Source organism: Salvelinus alpinus, chromosome 4 (genome assembly GCF_045679555.1).
Source record: "Salvelinus alpinus chromosome 4, SLU_Salpinus.1, whole genome shotgun sequence".
In the NCBI taxonomy this organism is placed as follows: domain Eukaryota; kingdom Metazoa; phylum Chordata; class Actinopteri; order Salmoniformes; family Salmonidae; genus Salvelinus; species Salvelinus alpinus.
The window spans coordinates 50,891,203-50,912,837 of NC_092089.1; the positions used below are offsets into that span (position 1 = coordinate 50,891,203).

At 39.3% G+C, this 21,635-nt stretch overlaps 1 protein-coding gene across 4 annotated transcripts; it reads left to right on the forward strand.

Moving 5' to 3' along the window:
* Nucleotides 1-1,189: 1,189 nt before the first annotated feature.
* sh3d21 (SH3 domain containing 21) lies at nt 1,190-20,989 on the forward strand. 4 transcript variants are annotated; one of them, XM_071397838.1, is made up of 18 exons: nt 1,190-1,370; nt 2,588-2,745; nt 3,036-3,093; nt 3,625-3,734; nt 4,699-4,789; nt 4,903-4,964; nt 5,077-5,122; nt 6,277-6,371; nt 7,735-7,836; nt 8,355-8,406; nt 14,617-14,667; nt 14,878-15,001; nt 16,416-16,581; nt 17,473-17,526; nt 17,762-17,952; nt 18,370-18,433; nt 18,732-18,799; nt 18,913-20,548. In XM_071397838.1, exons 1-17 carry the CDS (start codon nt 1,367-1,369, stop codon nt 18,762-18,764), a joined length of 1,461 nt encoding a protein of 486 aa, XP_071253939.1. In that variant the 5' UTR covers nt 1,190-1,366; the 3' UTR covers nt 18,765-18,799; nt 18,913-20,548. The 4 variants fall into 4 exon arrangements, with proteins under 4 accessions (XP_071253939.1, XP_071253938.1, XP_071253941.1 ...); XM_071397837.1 differs by having other exon boundaries at nt 18,732-20,989; XM_071397840.1 differs by lacking the exon at nt 17,473-17,526.
* The last annotated feature ends 646 nt before the right edge of the window (nt 20,990-21,635 follow it).

Genomic DNA, 21,635 nt, shown 5'->3' on the forward strand with positions numbered 1-21,635 from the left:
TGTATCTTTATTCAATAAGGAGTTGAAAATCTAACATTTACATTATTGACACCTGTCTATACTGTACTGGTAAGGGAAGGTTGTAAGAGCCAGAGCATAGGCCACACAGTACATGCAGAGCACAGTACATGCACTAGACACAAAAGTGCAGAGATGTATAAGTCGTTATACTGACTTTCATTACTGCATTCTGTGCATAGGGAAGAGAAGTGGTGAAAGCTTTGATTTACAGATGTAGGACCTTAATTCGATCCCTCTTTTGTTGCTGAGAATTTTCGTACTAAACGTACTAAAGTTAAACTGTTACAATAGCACACGTGGGGCGGTGGGCCTTTTACTCTATTGCTCCTCTATTGTTCCTCAAGCATCTGTTGACATCACAGATTCCCATCAAACCAACTCCTTGAATGCCCTACCCCTTGAAGTTTGCAGTTACCCTTTAGTGTGTGTACTTTACTGTATTTATGCTTGGGATATCGCTCTTCAACAGTAAAAGTTCCAAATCGCTGTAGGACGTCTTTAACAGTATTGCACGTTCATGTAGCTTACTTTAGGCCAGTTAATAGCCTAACCATTCAATCAACGTTATGGACTAAACATTTAAATCCTGTCGCTGTAGTATTCTTTCTGTGACAATATAGGTCAACATGAGTAAACATGAGGTAGATAATATTTAACGGGAAACCATTCAATGAAGTAAAACAGTATTAGCAATAGAGGGTGAAAATGTTCACATATTACTGCCTGGAGCCTCCAAGACAAATGTTCAATAACTTGAGAGAGTAATGCAATGAATTTATTCTTTGCTGCAGCAATGTCCTTTTCATGCACGCCATTGCAGAGTTGTTCAGGTTTAGTCAAGCATGCTCGTTATCTGCAATCTCCAATGTAAGCTTTTCTATGAATGGACACCTATTCTACCGTAAGGGGTACACACACACATACAGTCCACACACAATTACGTCACATTGACGTATTGTGACTACCTTGTTTCTTTCCCATACAATGTATGACAGTTACTTGTGCAGCTGAAAATATGTGGTCATGTTCTTTTTTCACCCTTGCCTATCGTCTCTCTCCAAAAAGAAACCTGTCCCACCTGTTCTATCTCTCTCTCCTCTTACTCTCTCGCTTGCTCTCTCTCCTGGCTGGTGTCCTCCTCCTGGCTGGTGGCTTGTCATGACTAGCCGAAGTAGATGTTAATGATTGACTAGAGGGAAGGAGGGCCCTGGCTAGCCATATATAGCTTTGCTCCTTGGGCAATACTTTCTTTCAGTTCTCCTTCTGTAGCATGAGGTGTCTGTCTGTCCTCTGAAGAGGATTTACATAACAGTCTAGAAGAGAGAGTAAAGCTTTCTAAGAAGTCATGGGTAAGTAAGTGCATTGTAACTGTTGTCCATTCAGCAGTGTCTAGAAGGGTTTGGGGAATGTTTACAATGTCTGTCAATCAATCAGTTATATTCAGGGCAATTGACAAGAACTATAGTTTGTATTCCCAAATAATAGTTGCGAGTGGAGGTGATTTTAGTATACCAGATATGTAGGCCTGTTCATGTTTCTAGATTATACACCCTCTTTGTCAGAAAACAGACAACAGAGATAATGATCTTGCTGCTTTATTATCCAGAAAACAAAGTGGTAGTAGATATCTGGGTGTCCACTATACTTTTGTATTTGGTGTTGCAGGGTTGCTTCATAGCTAACATTGACATAAATGCCTAAAGACAGGTAAACAGGTTAGCACTAGTACTAGCAGTGGGTAAGGTACATTTTTTATTATTTTCTTACTTACAGGTTGGTTGTAGGCAATGGGTGTGTGTGGTACTGAAGAAAAATATATATATTCCTTGCCAAAAAACTACTTGAACAGAAACCTTGTCACTATCCCAGGGCAAATTCCAAACTGTAATGTTTGGTATCCATTTTGCTGCCCCGGTACTGTACTGTAACCTTGCTTTACATACGTGTTGTTCAAGCACAAATATGCTACAGGAGACTGATTTGGTTTACAAAGGCCTTGGTGTTTAGTCAGGAAAAAACAAACGCGTTTCTCGCCTATGATTTACTGTACGTTCCAAACACAATCATCTTGACGTCACATTGTTGTCCATTGCAACTCTACTCCTCTCCTCCCCGCCTTGCCTGGAACATACCACATAGCCTGTTGAAACAAGCATTGCCTTTCTAGACGTTGGGGCACATTACCTGTCTAATGAGTTCAAATAAACGTGCAATACCATTACCCTTCTCACACTATGCAGCCAAGCTGAGTCAAACAAGCTGGTTATATACCCGCCATAGTTGCCAAAACCATGCTAGAGAGAACAATGTGATAGGCAATATCTATGCCAGCACACGGTTTTGATCAGCACAATGGTGTGAAAAGGGTCCACGTAATCTCTCTCCCCTCCCTATGTCTTTGAGTTACCAGACTATGGTGTTAACCTTCTAGACGTTGGCCCACATTTGTTAAATGACCCTAAATAACTGCAGTTCCTCAAGCAATATTTTTAGGTCTGTTTGAAAAGAGAATGAAACTTGCAACATCATATTCTCTTCCCCCTCCTCCCCTATTTGTGTGTCTCAGAGGTGCTGGTGCTGATCGCCTTTGAGGGCACAATGGGAGATGAGATGACGGTGCAGGTGGGAGACGTGGTGACGAGTGTCACCAATGCCAGCGAGGAGGGCTGGCTGGAGGGGGAACTGAGGGGCAAGAGGGGCATCTTCCCCTCTAACTTCGTCAAGGTACGGTATGTCCATCAAGAGTTTGCCTTCACGCCTTCAGTCCCAGGATTAGGATGAATACCATCTCAATTCAGTCGACGAAGGAAGTCAGATGAAATGATATTCTGTCAAGGAACTGAAATTCCATCGTTTCAGTTTACTTCCTTCCTTGACTGATTTGAAATCGATTTGACCACAACTCTGATCAGCCTACTGTATGTGCATTTTCATGAACTACCCATTGTATACTGTATTACTTGACTCGTTAGCTTTTTCCTTGTATGTGTTTATATCTTTTATTTCCCACACAGGAGGTGCCAGTGTTTTTGATAGGTGACAGCAAGAGGGAACCAAGAAGCCTACGGAAATGTATGTCACTCTCCAATGTCTTTAAACGTCCACCGCCGTGACACTCTGCTTATTGTGTTTCCCATAACTTGATCCGTAACAAAAACTGTATCCAGATATGTTGTTTCCCCAGTCTATCAAACATGAACCCTGTTTTGTACTGAAATATGGAAGTGTTTTGGTTTGTGCCCATCGAGATACACACACTTTGTCAGCAAGACAGGCTGAAACAAGTCATTAAAGGCCCTGTGTAGATATACAGCATAATTATAAATGTACAAAGAAGGAACAGATAAAAGCCACACAGGGTCAACTGTTATGGCACAGTCCCTTTGAGGGATTCAATTAGTTACAACACGAAGAAGCTTCAATTCTTCTAGTCATGCTTTGAGTCTGGAGTCTATAAGTTATCACATTGAGACTTCTGTATTTGTTTACTTCTACATTTCTCTACTGAATTTCTATTCATCATTAGTTTGAACTATTATTTTTTACAATAATAAGAAAGGTTTTGACTAATTTTGTGGCTGGTACAATGCTTTGTTCATGCAGCAAGGATGATTAAACAAACAAGGAAGTGTGAGGTGGCCTTTGCCTACACTCCCTTGAATGAGGACGAGCTGGAGCTGGTTGCCGGGGAGACCATTGAGATCCTCAGAGAGGTAAAGCGCTGCTTTTATCATTACTGACACTAGATTATCAATAGATGGGAAGACACTTGCCAACATACTAGAGAAGGAATCAAACAAATATCCCACGAGACAATTTAACGAGGCCCTACACCCAAATGATTTTGAGACCCCTGCTATAGAGTATCAGTGTAAATTTGTTGTAGGTTGTTGGAGAGAACATTGGCTGCTCTATTTAGAAGGATATGTTTATGTTTTTACTTCCTTATTGGAGTGTCATATCATATTTACTTTCTTTGCATCATATCTCTAATGGCAAATTCATGAGGGATCAACCACAAATCATTTATCTTGTTTGAGTAGATATATGATACTAAAATGATATGATACTAAAATGTCACCCCTCCAAAAGCTCAGAAAAACAAATAGTCACACAGACATTTCCAGCAATGCATATTCATTGTGATATTTCCCCAAGATTATCCTGAGAAATCACGTTTCTCGCACACATTACAACTTTACTTTGAGGTGTGTACAGATGTAGGCTCTTCATTTGAGCCAGTTTGCTACAGCAGGAAAATAATCCTGCAGCAGTAACAGGAAATGATAGTTATTATGTGGATCCCAGGAGGTTGGTGGCACCTTATTAATTGAGGAGCACGGGCTCGTGGTAATGGTTTCGCCGTTCCAGACATTATTATGAGCCGTCCTCCCCTCATGTAGCCTCCACTGTGGATTATGATTCATGGATATTTCACAATAAATTAAACTTCAGATACCTTTTTAAACCTCAAATACACTCAGAGTTTTACATTTCCAGGAAAGTTCTCCTGCAACAGGGTGATCAAATTAAGATCCTACATCTGTAGACACTATGCTGACCAAACCTGTTTTGAGAAGTCCTATGCACGTGGATGATTGGTGAAACTCTGTTATACGGTGCTTTTCTTATATTTCTGTTTCTCTTTCTTTTTACTTCTCTTTTAACACCGGACAGATTGAAGATGGGTGGTGGATGGGAATGAAAAGTGGTAAAGTGGGAGCGTTCCCATCAAACTTCGCCAAAGAGATATTTGTCTCTCCAAAAGGTGGGATTTTCAAATGGCCTTTTTTCTTTTGCACTGCAGAGTTACTGTACATGTTCTGAGAGTGGACTTGAATCAATATATCCTTATAGAACTTCCTCCTCAATCTTTTTCAGATGTCAAGCATAACGAGGGCAAAACAAGACGCAAACTCTCAGATACAATGTTTAGTAAAGAGGTATGGAACGCAAGATAAAATCAAAATACAATACACATGGGATGTTTTTCTCCTGAAAACGTAGGTGTGAGATGCCATTGATGAATTTTAATACATTTGTTTTTTTGTTAAGACAAAGCTACCTCAGAGGACGAGTGTTAGGAACAAAACAAAAAATTGTAAGTTTCTATAGTTCTTATTCCTACTTTATGTATGTCGTATAAATGAGTGAAATACATTTTAAATTGCAAAATAAAAGGTCCATCCTTGTACCCATCATCAAATTCATCCTGCTTGTGGGAGAGACTTTTTGATACATTGAATGAAACTGCAAAGCAATGTCTCGGCTGAATATATGTTCTGATGTACTACAACAACAGTGAGACCTCTGCTTGTGACAAGTGTTCTATTTTTGGACCAAACTACCACTTAGGCAGGTGTCCACAAAGAATAGACAGCCACATCATTGGCATGTGACAGTCAGTAATTCCCGCAGTTTACCCAATAGGCTATGTGGGTGTGGGCCCACAGAAACGTTGACGTTAACCCTGGCTTGATGTCACAGTTTAATTAAGTCAATGGTTCAAACAGGTTAATCTCAAAACTTCACAGTTCACACCCTTCACAGAAAAAGATATGGAAGTATGGACTGATATTCTTCCTTGTCGATTGGCTAGTCATGATCAGTGGTGTAAAGCACTTCAGTAAAAATACTTTAAAGTACTACTTTACTATTTATATTTTGACAATTTTTACTTTACTACATTCTTAAAGAAAATAATGTACTTTTTACTCCATACATTTTCCCTGACACCCAAAAGTACTCATTACATGCTGAGTGCTTAGCAGGACAGGAAAATGGTCCAATTCACGCACTTATCAAGAGAACAAGTGGTCATCCCTACAGCCTCTGATCTGGCACTCACTAAACACAAATGCATTGTTTGTAAATGATGTATTTTGGAGTGTACCCCTGGCTATCTTTACATTTTAAAAACAAGACAACGGTGCCATCTAGTTTGCTTTATATAAGGAATTTGAAATGATTTATAATTGTACTTTTGATACTTAAGTATATTTAGAACCAAATACTTTTAGACTTTTACTCAAGTAATATTTTACTAGGTGACTAACTTGAGTAACTTTCGATTAAGGTATCGATACTTTTCTCAAGTATGACAATTGGGTACTTTTCCACCACTGGTCATGATGAGGTATTGTGATAAATTACTGTCAGCGTCTGTTCAACATGATCTCACAACCAACCTATTCCAGTCATGCATTGCTTAGGTTCTCTTTATAACACTCCCTTCTCTCTTTTATGTCTACTCAGTGAAAGAATGTTGTCAAGTCATGTTCGACTATCCAGCTTTGACCGAGGATGAGTTAAATCTAAAGAAGGGAGACATTGTTACAATCATCACCAAGGTTTGTACGAATGCTGTCATCCATGTTCCCCAATACAATATACCTGTATGACTTTAGGGACCAAAATCAAGAAATATTCTGCTCCAGTTTTGGACTAGAATTAACCTGGTTATACAATTTCATAAATATTTTTTCTCCTCTTCAACCAGACAAACCTGTTAAGTGACTTGTGAGCAATTCCGTGAAAATATGTGCCACTAGACGACAAAGCATGCACAATTACATAAGTAGGGAAAACATCCAGAAATCTGATGGTATAAATTATATTCCAAATTACAGTGGTGTAAAGTAACTACATTAAGTAAAAAATACTTTAAAGTATTACTTAAGTAGTTTCTGTACTTTACTCCAATATATATATATATATATATATATATATATATAGTACCAGTCAAAAGTTTGAACACACCTACTCATTCAAGGGTCAATGTTCTACATTGTAGAATAATAGTGAAGACATCAAAACTATGAAATAACACATATTGAATATTGAGTAATATTGAGTAACCAAAAAAGTGTTAAACAAATTAAAATATATTTTGTAGCCACCCTCTGCCTTGATAACAGCTTTGCACACTCTTGGCATGCTTTCAATCAGCTTCATGAGGTAGTCACCTGGAATGAATTTCAATTAACAGGTATGCCTTGTTAAAAGTTAATTTGTGGAATATCTTTCCTTCTTAATACGTTTGAGCCAATCAGTTGTGTCAAGGTAGGGGTGGTATACAGAAAAACCCCTCCATGTTATAGCAAGAACAGCTCAAATAAGCAAAGAGAAACGACAGTCCATCATTACACTTTTTTGGTTCCAAAATGATTCCATATGTGTTATTTCATAGTTTTGATGTCTTCACTATTATTCTACAATATAGAAAAATGTAAAAATAAAGAAAAACCCTTGAATGAGTAGGTGTGTCCAAACTTTTGACTTATATTGTATATATCAAAGAGAGAATCGTGCCGTCTGGTTTGCATAAAATAAGGACTTTGATGTCTAGCATGAACTTTTACTTTTTACTTTTACTCAAATATGACAATTGAATACTTTTCCCACCACTGTACTTAAGTATATTCAAAACCAGATACTTTTAGACTTTTACTGAAGTAGTATTTTCCTGGGTGACCTTGACTTTTTCTTGAGAAATTTTCTATTAAGGAATCTTTACTTTTACTCAAGTATGATAATTGAGTACTTTTTCCCACACTGCCAAATTATAAGTGGAAAAGGGAGGTTTATGATAACTTTGAAGATCAAATAATAGTGTCCACTGTGGGCAATGACCATGGTCCGCATGGACATTGTCGTTTTTTGTACTATGTGTAGTTTTTTGAGTTGCTCTTTACACAATCTCTTCTTCTGAAGGAAACAGAGGACGAGGGCTGGTGGGAGGGAGAGATGAACGGACGCAGAGGTTTTTTCCCCGACAACTTCGTCATGGTGATACCGACGACAGACGGTCTCCAAGTGAGTTGTAGCAAGGAATGAGGGAAATGTTCCCAGCAATAGTCCTGCTGTAGCCCTGTGAATGGGAATTTCCCTCCACACATTCCATGGGGGTTTAGCCATTACATTACACTGACCTAAGCAGCCATGACACCCATCAGTAATGAACATGAGCTATTTATTAGACCGCAACAGGTCAATAAAAACAAAGCCCTTCATCTACAGTTGGCTGACATAAAAATACATTTCCAGTCAGGTCTTTCTTATATAACTAACTTATAAAAGGTTTCTGACTCAAAGATCTCTTCAACATTTGCAGTTTAGGAGTCACTGACAAAAATGTCTGTCTGTGGAAAGAGTGTGTTAGTTTAATTTTAATTGTATTCATTTTATATCATAAAAAAAAAAAAAAAAAAAAAGACAATACGAATGGCCGCTCGCATCACTGGGTGCTCTAATCAGTGGGTGTGTGTTTCTGCAAATAGGCAGTAAAGAGAGACTGAGCCAACCTGTTGTGATTTCCGTCCCTTTTCCTCCAGTCTGGGAGCACCAGCCAACCACCTGCACGCCGTGGCACGGAAAGACGCTCAGGTAAAGACAGCAACTTCCTGTATTAACAGAGAGACCAGTGCAACAGGATATACTGTACATCAGTCAGTCCATGATCCATGATACATCAGTTAGTCCATGATACCAATATGACAGTACAGAATGTCTTGTGATTTAGATGCTGACGATGGAGCTTATGAGGTGAAACAGAATAGCTGGTGCAACAAAACATACCATAGAGTTCCCAATGAATTACTATTATAATTAGTATTAATATTTTAATTCCTAATTTTATGGTGACACCAATCTGTGACACACCAATATGATTTAGAGATGCAAATGGGCGCTGAATTAGAGAATTCTCACAACGAAATGGCTACGGTTGCTACTGTTTTCGTCTGCGGTGGTGTTCAGTCTGGCACGGTGTTCATGTTTTTAGGGTGTGTGAGGTTGTTGTTTTAGCAGCTGAATATGAGATGCTTGTGTGGTCCAAATGGCTTCCTGAATATTTCAAAATCAAGGTCTTTGTATTTTACAGATACTGTTCTTGTAGATGGAAAACAGACATTAAGATAGGCATGTTACAAAAAATGTAATACTGTACTCAGGTTGAGGGAGTATGGTGACCCTAACGGTCAAATTACAGTAGCTTTTAAAATTGAGTGACAATGACACAGGGAGACACCTCACCTCCTCTCTACTCATCCAGAACCTTAACACCTATAAAGACCTACAGAAAATCCTGCAAAGACTGAAACCACATCAGGATCTTTGCTATTTCACAGAGACGATCATATTATTCTCTCCAAAAAAAGTTGTGACATCAACACTTGAATCTAGGATGATGATTCATAATGGCCTTGTGCTAACATCCACTCTGCCTGTCTGTCTGTCGGCTGTCTGTAACCGAACCACACTGAGGTTTTTATTAGCAAACCAGACCACAGACACACTCACATTTCTTCAGTCCAGACTAATATAAACGCAGGAAAGCCCCAGAATACTCAGCTATTTTGGCGTCAAATTCACACAACCACACCTATATTAGATACTTTGACAATCTAAAATGTGGTTTCTATGATATAAATGGAAGCTCCCAATCATCCCTATTTCAGATAGTTTTTTTTGCCTCTCAATTATCTATAGCTATGCATAAATTATTGTTCATTGAAGTTTCAAAGCTGTTCAAATGTTTCAATTTGACCTCTCTTGACCTGATAAAGTCTAAAGTGCTAGCATTTTAATAGGTGGTATATTTAGTCTCAACGTTTTGATGACTGTATGTTGTTCAATGAAGGAATAGAGCACACCACATCATTTCAATGTGGATAATAAGTTAATGGCATTCAAGATTCTGAACAGATGATTATAGCAATTGTGAAGCTCTCCACAGACCTGCGACAACCTATTCATGCCATCTTGAACATATGATTACATAAGAAGAAATGTATAGTTACAGTAACCTCACAGTGGCCATGGATGTGTTAATCATTTTCAGGATGAATGTTATTCGTTTGTAAGATAGACTTAACTTTTACTGTACTAAAAAAGTTATATTGAATTGTGCTTGGTTGACAACGCAACCAAACATTAACATTTAAAAGAGATGCATCTACCTCTTGGATAGTTCCATCTGAGCCACTGGCTTAAATCGCATTCTTTAACTTTTATTTTTTAATTGGAGATGTGAATCCAACATAGAATTTGTTAACTTGTTACTTGTCGACAAGTTCATTTATTATAGTTCAAAAATGACATTGTGTTTGGTTGTCAACTCCTGGATAGTTCCATCTGTACCACTGACTTTAATTGAAGTTTGTCTACAAATTAATAATTGATATGTTATATTCACGTCTCTTTCTCAACCAAACATCTACATTTAAAAATAGGACTAAATAAAATAAAATAAAACTTTAAAATGCACTAAATGAAGTTTGATTTGATTTAATCCTATTCTTTAACTTAGATTTTTGGTTGAGATGGAGTCGCGAATTCAACATATCAGACAAACTGGAATTAAAGTCATATTGAGTCAGTCGCAGAGATGGAAGCAAAGCAAAAACTCTCCTTCAAATGTTAATATTTGGTTACGTTGACAACGAAACACAATTCAATATTACATTACATTTGAAATCAACCAGAGCTTGAAACCCTAGGCCTATTGTAAACAACAATAGCTGGTGATGACTTTGCAAATGCTATAGACCTAAATAGCATCATTGATGATAAATGAGTGGTAAAGTATGGTCACATTTAATTTGTTCTGTTAAACCTACCCTGTGGAATGACTTTGATAGCAACAGCGAATCTATTTATTTTCAAAGTGGAGAACACTCAACCATCGTTCTCACGATAGCACATTGGTAATAGTGATGAATTACATAGCTACAGTACCAGTCAAAACTTTGGACACACCAACTCATTCCAGGGTTTTTCTTTATTTTTACTACTTTCTACATTGTAACAGTAGTGTAAAGTACGTAAGTAAAAATACTTTAAAGTACTACTTAAGAGGTTTGTTGGCTACTTTTACCACTACATTCCTAAAGAAATAATGTACTTTTTACTCCATACATTTTCCCTGACACCGAAAAGTACTCGTTACATTTTGACAGGAAAGTGGTCCAATTCACACACTTATCAAGAGAACATCCCTGGTCATTCTTACTGCCTCTGATCTGCCGGACTCACTAAACACAAATGCTTCATTTGTAAATTAGGTCTGAGTGTTGGAGAAAAAACGAAAGAAAAGAAAGAAAACTGTGCCGTTTGCTTTGCTTAGTATAAGGAATTTGAAATGATTTATACTTTTACTATTGATACTTAAATATATTTTAGAAATTCAATTTACTTTTGATACTTACGTATATTTTAAACCAAATACTTTTACTCTAGTATTTTACTGGGTGACTTTCAACTTAACTTCTACTCAAGTATGACAATTTAGTACTTTTTCCACCACTGCATTGTAGAATAATAATGAAGACATCAAAACTATGAACACATATGGAATCATGTAGTAACCCAAAAAGTGTTAAATTAAAATACATTTGATATATTTGAGATTCTTCAAAGAAGCCACACTTTGCTATGATGACAGCTTTGCACACTCTTGGCATTGTCTCAACTAGCTTCATGAAGTAGTCACATGGAATGCATTTAAATTAACAGGTGTGCCTTGTTAAAAGTTAATTTGTGGAATTTCTTTCCTTAATGCATTTCAGCCAGTCAGTTTTGTTGTGACAAGGTAGGGGTGAAGTACAGAAGATATCCCTATTCGGTAAAAGACCAAGTCCATATTATGGCAAGAACAGCTCAAATAAGCAAAAATAAATGACAGTCCTTCATTACTTTAGACATGAAGATCAGTCAATACGGAAAGTGTCAAGAACTTTGAACGTTTCTACCATCAAGCGCAATGATGAAACTGGTTCTCATGAGGACCGCCACAGGAAAGGAAGAACCAGAGTTGCCTCTGCTACAAAGGATAAGTTCATTACAGTTACCAGCCTAAGATTGCAGCCCAAATAAATGCTTCACAGAGTTCAAGTAACAGACACATCTCAACATCAACTGTTCAGAGGAGAATGCGTGAATCAGGCCTTCATGGTCAAATTGCTGAAAAGAATCCACTACTAAAGGACACCAATAAGAAGAAGATACTTGCTTAGGCCAAGAAACACGAGCAATGGACATTAGACAGGTGGAAAACTGTCCTTTAGTCTGATGAGTCCAAATTTGCATGTCTTTGTGAGATGCAGAGTAAGTGAATGGATGATCTCCGCATGTGTGGTTCCCACCATGAAGCATGGAGGAGGAGGTGTGATGTTGTGGGGGTGCTTTGCTGGTGACACTGTCTGATTTATTTAGAATTCAAGGCACACTTAACCAGCATGGCTACCATAGCATTCTGCAGCGATAAGCCATCCCATCTGGTTTGCGCTTAGTGGGACTATCATTTGTTTTTCAACAGGACAATGACCCAAAACACACCTCCAGGCTGTGTAAGGGCTATTTGACCAAGAAGGAGAGTGATGGAGTGCTGTATCAGATGACATGGCCTCCACAATCATCCGACCTCAACCCAATTGAGATGGTTTGGGATGAGTTGGACCGCAGAGTGAAGGAAAAGCAGCCAACATATGTGGGAACTCCTTTAAGACTGTTGGGAAATCATTCCTTATGAAGCTGGTTGAAAGAATGCCAAGAGTGTGCAAAGCTGTCATCAAGGCAAAGGGTGGCTACTTTGAAGAATCTAAAACATGACTCCATATGTGTTATTTCATAGTTTTGGTGTCTTCACTATTATTCTACAATGTGGAAAATAGTTCAACTAAAGAAAAACCTTTGAATGATTAGGAGTGTTCAAACTTTTGTCTGGTACTGTAAGCAGGGCTTGGTTTAAACCCTGGATGGGAGACCAAAGGGGAGCTATAAATAAGTTATCCAGTAGGAGGTGCTGCCTAGCCTAATGATCTGACATTGTTTTAAAGAAACAAGTGCAACATATTTGATGTTGAAATTTGGTAATGACATAATCCTGTGGTTGTAATTTCACCCTCAAAACAAGAGTTGACGTGGATTACTTCTTTCAAATCCAGTGTCGTTTCCATGTAGATTCCATGTCACAATACGCTGACAAATTACATTCAAACAAAGTTGATTCAACCAGTTTGTTCCCAGTGGGGAGGGATAGACAGCATGTAACACATGTTTTGCCTTAAACAGTAAAAGAGGATGTGGGAGTCCAATCTTGAGACTGTCAGTAGCACACATAGCAGGATGTGGTTCACAGGCAGGTTTTATCTAAGTGCACCAGATCTTGTTCCAAACACACACTTCTGCTGACGTTACAACTTGTGTGTAAGACGTTAACTGTTAGTTAGCTGTTAGGCTGGACATTTCTTCCCAGCTTTAAATAAATAAAGCCTTTCTAATTGAATACAAGGAGTACACAACATTAAGGTGCAATATTTTAATCTTATAATGTATTTTAATAATAATAAATCTGTGCACAAATACTCAAAAGAAGTTTGCTATTGCTACAAGACCCCTTTGATTGAAGTTGAGAGGCACTGGCTCTTGCTGAACAATAACAAACGGTCATATCTTGCTTTGAGTTCGAGTTCAAACATTAAAGGGCCTAACAGTCATTTGGAGATAATATCATCCCAACTCAAAACTGCACTTGAATCCCTCCACCCCATCGCTCCTACTACTCCATTGGCGTCTAGTGTCACTGGGGGGTTGCAGTTATGTCACAGGAAGTCATACACCATGATGGAGAGGGGAATGTAACACAGTTGGTCACATGACCTGGCTGAGATGCCTTGGAGGATGCCAGGGGGTGGGGGACCGTAGAGAGCGCTGTCTGTCACAGTGGCTTTTCACAAGCGGCCCAAGCAGCCAACTCTGCAACAACTCTAGTGCTTCACATTGGTGGAAGGGCTTGGTCAGGGAGTTTTACATGTGCTTTGAACTGAGAAGGTAGGCTCTATTCTCATTCATTTACTATTGGTACTCGGTCTGTGGAATTCATCATCACCAGTCTCTTTTGGTGGTTTATTGTCTTACATGTCGGCATGACACTCATCATGTTCTTCCTCTGTATCTTGAGAGATGTCCTAAAAGCTATAATGTAGATTTATGTGGTTATTGACTTGACTGTATTGTGGTCAGTTCCCTTAACTGCACTCTAGTTAATCATTTTTTTTTTTTATTAAACACTATAATTACTTGGTTAACTCTTAATGGTAATTGAAAGGCAGAATATTGTGCTTTGTCAAAAGACACTCCCATAAGTCTATTATACCTAGCTGTTCACACTTGAGGGATCTCCTTTGTGATAAGTTAGTTCCACCCCCCAAGCCAAGGCCTTCTCAAGGGAGATTATTAGGAACAGTAACTACAGTATGTTGGATTCTGTAGGATTTTATTGGACACGGCTGTGAACTAGCCTGCTCCTATGACATGCAGAATCTTGGCTTCGCATGCCACTATACTGGTTGGGATTTAATCAAACTCAAATGGAAGAAAATGAACAATGTTTCTGCGCTACATGAATATTAATTTGCATTTTAATGAAATTATGCTAAGTACATTTTTGCAGAGAATTATTAACCCTGGAGGTCTGTGTCTTGATGCTGTTGTACACTCACCGTTGTCATAGCGAGGAGAACACACCAGTAGCAAGTTAGATAGCTGTGGCCGTGTATAATATGGTGTGTATTTTGTGCTCTTATGGTCTTCTAGTCAAGGCAGAGGGTTCAGCGATGGAGAAGAGCAGCCCTGCAAAAGCAAAAGGTAAGATACAGTATGTTGATACCGTTCAATTAAAGTACAGTTTTACTGTGTCTGTAGTCTCATTTAACCAGATGTTGTATTAAATGATACTTTAAAATACAGAGGAGATGATGCTTTACAATTGTACCAAGGTGTGTGTGTGTTGTTAACAAGTACGTACGAGTACAGTTTGCTTACTAGCAATGCTTAAGTGTGCACATGTGCGCACAGATGAGAAACCAGAGAGTAAAGACCTGAGAAGCAACCCCCCAACCAAAGTCAAGCTCCCTGCTCCAAGTAGACCTGCACAACCACCTCCAGTGAAGGACAAGCCTCTGAAGTTTGGTAGTAGCAAGTGAGTGATTCTAGAATATCCACTACTGTTTTTAAGTTTGGTGTCACTTATAAAATGTCATTGTTTTTGAAAGGAAAAACTTTTTTTTTTGTCCATTAAAATAACATAAAATTGATCAGTGAACAGGCTGGCCTTCTAGGTAGAGTTGCAAAGAGAAAGCCATATCTCAGACTGGCCAATAAAAAGAAAAGATTAAGATGGACAAAAGAACACAGACACTGGACAGAGGAACTCTGCCTAGAAGGCCAGCATCCCGGAGTCGCCTGTTCACGTCGAGACTGGTGTTTTGCGGGTACTATTTAATGAAGCTGCCAGTTGAGGACTTGAGGCGTCTGTTTCTCAAACCAAATTTTTTTCTCAGTCAACACCAACTATTTAGGTAGAGTATGGAGTAGTGCCAACACTATAGTATTGCCAACATGAATGCAATCTTAATCCAATGTTGACACTAATATCACTCCATAGTATCAAGTATGAAAGTGAATAGTGAGACTTGTAAATGAAGGATTGCTTCATGAAGCATTGCTTTCAGATTTTGTTACTGATCGGAATGGACAAATAGGGCACTCATATGGAAGCCTTAGTAGTTATATAATTGCAAAAGCCACTAATAAGAAAAGCAAAAGATCTCTATCAAGACAGGAACTGTTGATTCTCTTTAAACTGGCAAGGAAGGAGAGTGTGGAGGAGAGTTTTGGTTGGTGCCTAGGTTACTATAGCACAGTCTTCATGTCTTAATGCTGAATTGCCAAGATTCCCAAACCTTGAGCGGTGCACTGGAAACTCTGGGAAGAGTCAGTGTGGGCCTAAACAGATGAGAGCAGCCCATTTCCTGTTTCCTGAACAAACACACACGCACACAAACACGACTGGGAAAACAAAAAGGCAGTCTTTACCAAGGGGCAACTGACGAAGAAAAAGCCATTCGGACTGTTCTTTCCGAGTAACTGTCACATGTTGGAGGCAATGCAATGATAGTGTGGCCTTGGCTAAAAGCATTTTGCTTATTTGTAAAATTCACTTGGGATTAAATCATTATACTTGCAAAGGTCAAACAAGTTTGTATATTTTATTAAAAGCTGTTGCGTATTTTTTGTTCTAGTGAGGGTGTGAACGTTGAAAGGGGAAGTCTTAATGCTTGGCTAAACATTAACTCACTGAGGTTTCAATATGCAGTACATCACCACCTGCCTCGAAAAACATGCAACAGGATGCCACTTTTTCCACACTGAACCACAACAATTTTAATCAAAAGAAAATCTCAACTGTAGAAAATGAAGCATATCTTTCAATTTCCTTTGTCTACATCACAGATTTGTGGGTCTAGTTAACCTTATGAATCAACCAGTGTAGGCCTAAAATAATGAATGTTTAATTTCTCTGAAATAAATGCCTACATATTTTCCCCCATTAGAGCCAATGGCGATCTCCCTCCCCTTTCACCAAAATGTTCAGAGGACAGTAACTCGGACCAGTTTGACGGAGTGGACGTGTCCCCTGAGAAACTGAGTCACCCCACAGCCAACAGAGCCAAACCCCCACAGAGACGACCTCCATCAGCCCTCGTCATCAGTCCACAGGTATGGCGACAATATTCCATATTGTATTATTATTAATATTATTATGGTACAGAATGCACCTCTGTACATATGACATACTAGGAACAGAAGCATTTCGCTACACCCACAATGACATTTACTAAATATGTGTATGCAACCAAAAGAATGGTATTTGATTTGATTTACTACAGATCACGTTAGAACAGAGTCACACATCCATTGAAGCTGTCAGTTACTTTGAGTTAGTGCCATTGTCGTATGTGTGTTCTAACATGGACACCACACAGTTATGTTTCCTCTGAAACCACAGGGAGACAATGTGGCTTAATCACATGACGCATGACACATCACATGACATGACAGTAGACCCACCCCCAACCCTTAGGTTATCATAGCGATGATGATACAATCCCTGATTTGTCTATTGTCATGACGTTACCAGTCCATATCTGCCCAAAGGTGCACACTATACTCCACATCCCCTCTGAAACCACAGGGGGGCAGTGTGGCCCAACAATCAACATGTAGTGACATTATGAACCCACAACCCCAGGTTAACATAGAGATGATGATACATTCTCTGGTTAGTCTGATGTCATTTTCTAATGTCACGCCACAAGTACATATCTGCCTAGAGGAATCATTGTCATCACAGTCATAGGGGCATATCAGTGGAGAATAGTGGCCCTTGTTAGATTACATTCCTCCAGAGTTTCCCTGAAGACTATTCGTTCGTATGACGTGGCCCATCTGGCCCACTAAGTCTTAACTCACCCGCCCAGAGAGAGAGATGGCCTGTTCATAAGTGGCTTGACAAGTTGCATGCCATGAAGGGTTAGTGAGGCCATGATGTGAGGAATGACTCTTAAAATGAAATCGTCATTAAGGTCATTGTTGTTGTTCTAACCCTAGGCTCTGAGTGGCAGGGACCAGACAGAAGCAGAAAAATTGCCTAAACTGCTGGAGGTTTGCAAAATTGACTTTGATTCCATATACATGAATACTCTATCATCATGTTAGGCCTTGCTGGCAAGTATATAGAACACAAAATTAACATAACAGCAATGTATCTCTCTCAAAGTATCAATTAGCCACAAAGTAACAACTGACTTTAAATAAGCTTACTGAGATTGAATAGAATTTAAAGGGGTTGAATTCTGGACCTGTCAATCCTTGACAATCAAACAGAGATACCTTGCAGATTTCAGAAAGTCATTCACCACCATCCAAGCCTGAGCATCCTACCAAGAATCCAGTACCCTCCAGGCTAGCACTTCCCAAGGCTGTATTGGAGGCCAGGGCAACCCAGGAGGAGAAGCCTTGTCTGGACAGCTTACACGCTGAGGTCAGGGAGCTGAAGATGGCTCTGGAGCTGCTGCAAAACAGACATGAGTAAGTAGTATTACCCATTTTTTCAGACTTCTAGATAACCAGGGGGGGAAAAAACTTGAGGAATCTGGGACATTAACCCGTTTGTTCAATTGTTCCACCAAGATATTTTCAACGATTTTGATAATAGGCAGAATCTACAGCACACCCAAAAAACAATTAGTGAAGGTGCTGAAGGCAAAATGCTAAATACTAAACTGGAAAGACAGGAAAAAGTCTGACACTTCCAGTCAGACCTCACCTATCCTGGTTAAACAAGACTGAATGCTGGGCTCACCATTGTTGAAACAATTCAGTATGGGTTAACCAGGCTACATCTCTCCTGCCAAAAATGTAAACCATTCCTTAATTTTCAAACTCTTCTTTGACCTCTTCAAATTTAATTTGAAGATTGATATATTTTCTGTTCTTTCCTTGTAGACGAGACATACAGGAAATGAAAGAGGAACTGAGAGACGAGAGAAACAAACGTGTGGCGCTGCAGGTATGTGGAATATTTACAGTGAGCTCCAAAAGTATTGGGACAGTGACATTTTTTGTTCTTTTGGCTCTGTACTCCAGCACTTTGAATTTGAAATGATACCATGACTATGAGGTTAAAGTGCAGACTGTTAAATATCACACAAATATCGCACAAATAGCATACCCCCAAGACATGCTAACCTCCCATGTTATTGTAATAGTGAGAGGTTAGCATGACTTGTTTTGAACATACAATGTTTGGAGCATAAACACAAGCTTTTGATTTAACTGAATATTAACACAATGTTTCCCCTATGCAGGAGGAGGTACATGGTCTTAGGACTAAACATTAATCCTAACTGACACCATGACCGGGCGGTACATCTAAGTAAGGCTCTGTAATGTCATTCCCTTGAACACAAACTTGAAGTGAAATGAAAATGTTCCTGGCATTGGAGTGCAAGAGCAGATAGAAATGATGCATATCTGCTTCCTTTGCAGACAAACCAGCTGAGGCCACATTAAGGGCTGGAATAGATCCGATCAAAAATGTAAAGGCAATGTTCCCGCGTTTGCATTTAAGGTAAACACTGCATCGGAAATTACCTTTTAAAGGGATACTTTGGGATTTTGGCAATGAAGTCTTTTATCTACTTCCCCGGCGTCAGATGAACCCGTGGATAACATTTTTATGTCTCTGTGTGCAGTTTGAAAGAGTTTGCTAACTAGCGTTAGCTCAATTTCTAACTAGCGTTAGGGCAATTACATTTACATTTACATTTAAGTCATTTAGCAGACGCTCTTATCCAGAGCGACTTACAAATTGGTGCATTCACCTTATGATATCCAGTGGAACAACCACTTTACAATAGTGCATCTAACTCTTTTAAGGGGGGGGGGGGGTTAGAAGGATTACTTTATCCTATCCTAGGTATTCCTTAAAGAGGTGGGGTTTCAGGTGTCTCCGGAAGGTGGTGATTGACTCCGCTGACCTGGCGTCGTGAGGGAGTTTGTTCCACCATTGGGGTGCCAGAGCAGCGAACAGTTTTGACTGGGCTGAGCGGGAACTGTACTTCCTCAGAGGTAGGGAGGCGAGCAGGCCAGAAGTGGATGAACGCAGTGCCCTTGTTTGGGTGTAGGGCCTGATCAGAGCCTGAAGGTACGGAGGTGCCGTTCCCCTCACAGCTCCGTAGGCAAGCACCATGGTCTTGTAGCGGATGCGAGCTTCAACTGGAAGCCAGTGGAGAGAGCGGAGGAGCGGGGTGACGTGAGAGAACTTGGGAAAGTTGAACACCAGACGGGCTGCGGCGTGCTAGCATGCTAGTAGATACCATAGACTTCCAGCCATTGCCGTAACTCTAGTTAGCATTGGCTCACAAAACTACCTCTAACATTGAGTTCATCTGACATTGAGTTCATCTGACTGGGGAAATGGATAAAGGGCTTCATTGGCAAAACCTTTATATTTTAACACGGACCTTCCGCGATACTGTCGCGATAACGATTGAATACAGCCCTAGATTGTACTCTTCCATTTTGTTTGAGGGCATTCTGGACTTGATTGGCAAGGGACCAAAATTGGCAAGGGGCCAAAATGCTTTGTATATATCGACCAAAATACTTTGTAGCCGGGATTCAATTCAAGGTGGGTTATAGCGCAGTGCACAATACAACTGACAATGTGCCTTTTAAAAGGACTTTCCCCCAATATTTACATGGTAAACACTGCACACGTTGGACCAAGCCTAAATCACTTTTAAAAGTATGTTATAGTGTGCCGTGCTTTAACACGGCACACTCAATGCCTTGCATTGAATCCCGGCCTTTGGATAGAAAATATGTTTTTATTTTATATTGATGATATTGTATATTTCATTGAAAGAACAACACCACCCGAAATTACAGAGGACTGGTTTTATACATTGAATGTGGGCCACGTTTCTCAGTGATTATTTTCCTGTAAAAGCATATTTCTTATTTTTATGAGCACGTTTGGGAATATTTTGAAGCATAGTGTTCGCGGAACATGAGTCAACTGAGCAAACTACCTGTGTCTTTTGTGTAAACTGCCATTGTATATAAGAGTAACTATTTTGTGTCTCTTTTTTAAAATATAAAATAGAACCTGTCCAAAATACTCCAGTGACTCAGCAACTATTCTGCAATGCTGCATGCATCCATTGGGAGGCACTTTTGTACTACTGTTGTGAATTCAGTGCTGCATTGTATTTGGCTTTCAGTCCACAAAAACAAAACTATATAAGTTAATTCTGTATAAATTAACCCTTTTCTCATTTTTGGATGTGTCTTTTAGAATAGGTGCCAGGGGGTCACACTTGTGATCTAAATCTTAAATTAGTCATATAAAGGGTAAAGTGAAACTAATTAAAACCTTTGAAATACAAACACACTGAAATTAAGTGATCCGCCAGTGAAGCATGTCAGTATTATACTTTTGCAGCTGGATAAAAGTGGTTGCGTCAGTCACACCAGAACATTAACTTATAGCATACTGAAACTGAAAACAAGTTGACTCATCACAATGAACAAAAATAAAGGATGAAGGAAGAAAAACAAGGAGAGATTTACTGTCGGATATTTGATGAGATATCAGTATTTGTTGTTACCATTTTAGGCCTAAGGCTTCTCTTGAGTGAGTCCTATAGATCTGTTTCCCCCATCTCGGCACTGGCGACATGCTTCTGGCATGGCCCGGGAAGTCTGTGAGCTGGAAAGCACATCTGGAGAGCATCTGGAACACATTAGAGAGAGTGGGCTTCTGAAACTGCCATGGGAAAAAACTATTTTTAAAAATGGCATTGAATACACGTGATCGAGTGCAAATTCCCTCTCGGGCTAAAACTGCTAGTATAACATGAAATAAACTAAAGTAAATAAATAGGGTTTGTTGGTACAGAAGTATTTTCATAATTTCTTTAACATAAGGCCTATGGAAAGTGATCCTTCATCCTTATGTACCTGCAAAGGCAACTGAAAACTGTACTTCATGAAACATATTCGATAGGCCATTAATCACAACTGTTACAGCACAGGCATTGCCATTAAACACATCAATTTTGCAACTTCATGAAACTCCATAATCAACCAAAGAGACAATAGACAGCCTTTTCATTAGTCCAGAGCAATGGTTTTTAAAGGGAAACAGTTACTGTAAAAAAGGCGGGATTTGGGAGGAGAGAAATGGTATCAGCAGTAGGCATGGA

Excerpts from the sequence above, each read along its gene's own strand:
- sh3d21 (XM_071397837.1), top strand. Across the intron at positions 3,735-4,698 it reads CCATTGAGATCCTCAGAGAG|ATTGAAGATGGGTGGTGGAT; the intron begins GTAAAGCGCTGC and ends AACACCGGACAG. Across the intron at positions 14,668-14,877 it reads CAGCCCTGCAAAAGCAAAAG|ATGAGAAACCAGAGAGTAAA; the intron begins GTAAGATACAGT and ends ATGTGCGCACAG.